This window comes from Azolla caroliniana, unplaced genomic scaffold, assembly GCF_043228905.1.
Source record: "Azolla caroliniana isolate FFs.n. ecotype wild unplaced genomic scaffold, voAzoCaro1.0.p SCAF_7, whole genome shotgun sequence".
Taxonomy (NCBI): Eukaryota; Viridiplantae; Streptophyta; class Polypodiopsida; order Salviniales; family Salviniaceae; genus Azolla; species Azolla caroliniana.
Window position 1 is genome coordinate 12516496 of NW_028230442.1, and position 6005 is coordinate 12522500.

The window sequence follows — 6005 nt, forward strand, 5'->3', positions numbered from 1 at the left end:
AGTACTCTTGAGAGTATTATAAATAGAGACACGTGGCATTATTTAGAACCAATTCGGTTCAACGCCAGTCTTAAGCCTCCTAGTTGTTCTTATATCTTTCTTCATATAATATAATATACTTCTTGCTGTCATCATTCTCTCTCTAATCTCTCTCTCTCTCTCCCTCTTGTGATTCTCACACACTCTTTCCCTTCTTAGTACTAAGCCTCACTCTTCTCCTCTATCTTTCGTACTAATTCTCCTTGCCTCTAGTACTATCCCTAACAGAGGATAAGTTTTCGGTGGCAAGAAAACAAGTGCTTGACGAAGATTTTCCCATGCCCGAAATATTCCATTAAAAAAACGTAACGATCCAATATTGGACTTAGGCAATGGAAAATCTGCATTAAAGAACCATGTAAGACTATCATTGCGTTGACCACCTACTAATGGCTTGACCTTATGCAAATGCCGAATGCATAGCTTTTTCCATAACTCCTCTCCTGTCAATAAACTCCTAACAACATGCTTAGAAAGTAAGGCTTTACTTTGCATAAAAGGATCAATCAAACCTAGACCTCCTTTTTGTTCAGATTGTATAAGAACTGACCAAGCTACCTTTGCTACTGAATTGTCTGAAATGGTGTTCCCCCAAATAAAATTCCGTACTAGGTGTTGAACTTTAAGCATTATTGACCTAAAAAACAGCCATGTAGATGCTACATACCAAATCGAGGACAAAAGCATTGAATTAGCTACAACTATACGTCTTGCTAAGGATAGCTTTTCCTTATTCCAATATATTAGCTTATTCCTTAATCTTAGCAACAAGGGTGCAATCATATCCTCCGCCTTTAATCCCAAACCCACTCTACAACCTAAATACCTAATGGGTTGAACTTGAGGTATCCAAGTGAATCTTGAAGAAGGTACATTAACTGGTGGATCTCCCGGGGCGACCCAAAAACCTGATGATTTATCCCAATTTATCAATGCACCAAATGCATCTGAGAAATCATCCACAGCCTTTTGCACTTGTGACAATTTTAATTGTGAGGCCTAAACATATAGAGTTGTATCATCATCAAACTCGCTATCCACGCCAACATTTGACACTGGTAGTGCTAACCCTTTAATATTTACATATTGAGAATTTAGATGTACAGAAAATGCTTCAGATATTAGTAAAAACAGGAAAGGAGCAAGTGGACATCCTAATGCATATTAGAGATAACAAGTAACAACTTGCTATCTCGAATGCATATATATATATATGATGACATTTACATTGTCATCTTTCTCATTAACCTTCATTTAGATGATTCAAATATCTATATTAGGAAGATTTTCTTGACTATTTTTTATATGACTTGGGGTTATCAATAATACATTAGTAGTAAACCATGTTTCTATTGACTTATGCACTTGGGTTTCAAATCTCAATATATGTGTCAATTAATATTTGGGAGATGCCATTGTAGAGTGGAAGTGTCATATGACGTTTTGGTCTCAAAGCTTGATTGAATATGGATATATATATATGTGTGTGTGTGTGTGTGTGTGTGTGTGTGAGAATGAACCTTCACATTCTTATACGTGTACCCACCACCCACACCGAGACACACAAAACTTCCTTCTTCTTTGTGTACATACATATATTTGTGTATACATAGTACATGTATATATATGGACATATAGAGTATGTATATATACATTTATGTATGTATGTATGTATGTATGTATGTTATGTATATAAGCATATATAGCTCTACGTGTACATGATGATGTACATATGGGAAAGAGAGTGAAATCATTCATCATCATCCTTTCTGCCTTTCTCTTCTCGCTTTGCTTTTCTTTTTTGTTACCTTGGGGCTGCAAGCAAAAAACCAGAAAGAAACCGAAGGAACGAAGACCCATCGATATACAGAGAGATTTACTCAACCCCCACACAACTAGGTATGCCTTTAATGGTTCCAGAGCGAGAAATGGTCATCTTTTCTTAACTCAGGAACAGGGCAGAGGTGGTACTTTTCGAAAGGTCATATTTCTTTTGAAGGAATCAGACCTTTGCTTTTGTTTCTCTGCATATAATTAGTGTTTTCCTTGGTAACTTTGCGAGTAATTAGTGATTGTATGTGTACCCTCTTCTACTCACATGTGAATTGCCAAAGAAATTTGCGAGATTGGACTCAGATTTTGAGGATGCTGATCTAGAGGAAATGGATACACTCTTCTTTTGAAGCTTTATAATTTAAGCACATTTTAAAAGATTTTATCTTTGGATTCTGTGTGGAAGGAAGGAAGGGAATTCCTTCGATTGTAAAAGGTCTGCTAAATTGTTTTGTCAAGGATTTTCTGAATCTATGTTCATGGAGGGGCTGCTTATATACATTCTTTTGAAGTTTTTCTTCGAAACGGAATCACTTATTCGCAAAAGGGGTGGAGAGAGGGCTTGACTTTTGCAGAAAAAAGGTGGATCATGTTTTTTGTTGCTTGAGGGGGATCTTCCATTTTTCTTACAAGAACAGTAAAGCGTATCTTGGGGGTTGGCTAGCAACTGGTCATGCTCTGATCAACAGGGCCAAAGGGGTGAAATATATACATATCTGTAAGTTTTTATAGCAAAAATCAGCCACCGTGGATAGGAAGGCAAGAATTATGAAAGGAGCACATAGTCGGTGGCGATCCGCACGGAATCTTTTGTGGCTTTCCAACAATCGAATCCGATTCCTTATGGGCATGTGTGTGCTCCTAGGGCTTTTCGCTCTTGCCGGACGAATCTCGTCAATCATGGGTTGGCAACCTCATACTCGAGAAAAGGACAGGTAAATCTTATTGACAACACAATATTGGAAAAAGTTTATTCATTACGTTCTTTTGGCAGATAGAATGTCATCTAGTTCCTAATGCAGCTTCAGAGGTTCATCAACTTCTGAGGATCATGTCCATATGTATTATGTTATCATGAAATCATGACCATATGCATTATGTTGTTGCGGATGTGATTTATGTGTTATGCTGTTTGTTTGTGTCTTTATATATTCGTAAGAGTGTCCTTGCAGCAGTTTCTTTGAGAGTCATTTGATTACATTATATTATTAAGCAAGTCCTAAAATTTATGCATTCTTTTTCTTTTTCTTTTTCTACAGACAGGAGCGCTTCACTGTTATCATCAATACATGGAGGCGTCCGGACTTATTGAAGAAATCCATACAACACTATTCTTTTTGTCCTAATGTTGATGCTATACGAGTTGTATGGAGCGAGTCCACCGATCCGCCCTCTGGCACATTGCTAAATGACCTTCGATCATCAGTGAAAACAGCTTCTCGTAAATCCACACACACTATAAAGCTCAAGATTGACATGCATGATGAGGATAACCTCAATACAAGGTTTAAGCCCCTCGATGATCTAGCAACAGATGGCATATTCTCTGTGGATGATGACGTCGTAGTTCCGTGCGACACTTTGGCTTTTGCATTCACTGTTTGGTCTAGTGCTCGAGAAAGCATGGTGGGTTTTGTGCCAAGAATGCATTGGCTGCAGCAAGAGGTGTGTTCTGCTGATTTTGAGAATTAATCTGTGGAGAGCACCAAAATACCTCTAACTTGTTGGCTACTACAGAGGTGTATTCCGCTGATTTTGAGAACTTTGGATTATTCTGGTAAATACCCAACAAGCTCGGGGCATTTTGGTGTTTTGCCGAACAAATGTCTTCCGAATCAGTTTTTCGTCTTTGCTGAACATCGGAAAACTTCTGATATACATTTTGTAGAAACACGAGTCAAATCACTTGCAATATTCATATGGTGGCTGGTGGTCTGTGTGGTGGACTGGAACATACAGTATGGTTCTATCTAAGTGTGCATTTTTCCATCAGAAATACCTTGATCTCTATACTAATCACATGCCAGGTCAGATCAGGGATTTTGTGACTAAGGAAAGGTTGGATGATTGTGTTGATTATTAGCTCATTCAAAATTGTTTGCTTCCAACATTCAAAATAATCTTATCTTTATTCTGTTTTCAAATTTATAGAAATTGCGAAGACATTGCAATGTCATTTCTTGTTGCTAATGCTACCGGTGGTCCACCCATTTGGGTAAAAGGTAATAGCAAACCTTGGCATTTACTTGTTCATACTTTGGCAATATATAAATTTCACAAGTGTAAAGTTTTGCCTGCTGCCTGTTGACAAAAGACAGTAATGATATCCAATGTAATAGAATTTTTCAAGCAATTTTCTAGAAAATAGTTTTCTAAGACATGAACAGAGATGCTGTAACATCTGCCTGATGCTATGGGATCTTTGTACTAGGATCTGTAAAAGCATATATATTATATATATATTTATATACATTATAGATGTAAATATGTATACGTATGTATATAGTTCATAATGTCAAGGTTACATGTTTGATGTAGGCTAATGTCTTCTTGTATAGTCATTGGTTGAAGTTTATTGTCGTATTAAAAAATAATCAAATTTTTAGAATGTTTCAAAAATATTGATCTACGTAGTGTGATGTACGTCATTGTCATTACCCAAACATAAATTATTATAGCTGGTTGTTTCTCTGAGCAAATGTGTTATGAACGGGACGGGTGCCTTTCTCAATCTTTTATGCAACTTCAATTTTTTTTATAATATTTTCATCATTAGGATGACAAACTAAGCAAGATAGTGCCCTTCGAGTGCACATATTTACACTTGTGCAAGTATTGAATCAACACCAACACAAAGGTCGAACAAGCGACTTATATTGCAAATGCATGGTGTGCTTGAAGATACAGAAATAATGGGAGGTTTTATGTCATCATTGCATGTACACCATGTATCTAGCCGCATTAAATCCTCGTCTCCTAAAGTATCCAATCACATAGTCAATGCTATTTATATTAAGTTTATGAAAATGCAATAAATTGCCTCTCTGTTATAAGCTTACTTCAACCTTTCAAGGTATATAATAGCTTTATTGCATATCATTGATTATTTTCCAACAAGCCTAAAGTTCTTATTGGAATATTGACTATGCAATCAGTAGTCACCTAATTCTTCCTAAAGTTTTAAAACATATAAGAGCGAAACACCAATGCACTATTAATGCTTCTCTCTAACTACTTTAGGCATAACCCTAGGGACCAATTTTTTGTGAAGCTAATTTTAATGGTTTACGGGTAGGGTAAGTGGGAAAGAACTCAGGATAAACCCATAATATTTGGAAAATGGAAATGTAGGGATATTCTAGTGAATAACCAACAAGCTGGAGGGGTATATGTTGGTGATTTACTATCGTTCTATTTATCTGCAAAATCTGTTATGATGACCACACCTTTTTACTGAGCACAATGAATCTCTCTTAAGCAACTGGTTTTCTTATTTATCTGCAGGGAAGCTGTTTGAGATTGGCACAAGTGGTATTAGCAGCCTGACCGGACACAGTGAGCACAGGACTGCATGCTTGAATGCGTTTGTCGAGATGTATGGGCACATGCCACTTGTCCCCAGCAATGTGAAAGCAATGAATGCACACAAAACATGGTTCTGGTGAGGGATAAGTACAAGGAAAAGAATAATTTGTTTTCTTTTTCTTTTGTTGTCTTCTTTGTTGAGGAATTTACCAAGAGGTTATACACATACACTTCATTCCTCTGGACTGTACTATAACCCTTGTGACAAAATGTGGGTTGTTTTTGTATACAAGAAAAAAAGAGAGGGATTTCAGTTGGATAGGTGTCGGATATTCATACACAATATATTTTTTACAAAGCATATCTATTGGGAGGAACTTTGTGCCTTTTTCGTAGTAAATTTGAGGGTTTTTTTCATTTCAGAATATATATGTATATATATGTGTGTGTATATATATGCGCACACGCACACACAACATATTCCTTGGAGATGATATTCTAATATGTCAAGCCATTGGATGGGAATCTATGAAGTTGGAAGAAACAGGCAAATTTAGTGCTTGTTTTCCTCTAATTACTCGATATAATAAGGTTGCATTTTAAGTTGA

General features: G+C 36.6%; 2 protein-coding genes across 2 annotated transcripts; one reads left to right on the plus strand and one right to left on the minus strand.

The window, feature by feature from the left end:
• Positions 1-207: 207 nt before the first annotated feature.
• On the minus strand, positions 208-1293 carry LOC147861983 (uncharacterized). The gene is made up of 2 exons (XM_087323044.1): positions 1267-1293; positions 208-1038 (listed from the first exon to the last, which is right to left on the minus strand). The coding sequence occupies exons 1-2, from the start codon at positions 1291-1293 to the stop codon at positions 208-210; spliced, it is 858 nt and encodes a 285-aa protein (XP_087179170.1).
• A 504-nt stretch (positions 1294-1797) lies between these two features.
• On the plus strand, positions 1798-6005 carry LOC147861984 (glycosylinositol phosphorylceramide mannosyl transferase 1-like). Its single transcript, XM_087322541.1, has 5 exons — positions 1798-2807; positions 3132-3537; positions 3761-3930; positions 4024-4094; positions 5377-6005. The coding sequence occupies exons 1-5, from the start codon at positions 2641-2643 to the stop codon at positions 5535-5537; spliced, it is 975 nt and encodes a 324-aa protein (XP_087178667.1). The 5' UTR covers positions 1798-2640; the 3' UTR covers positions 5538-6005.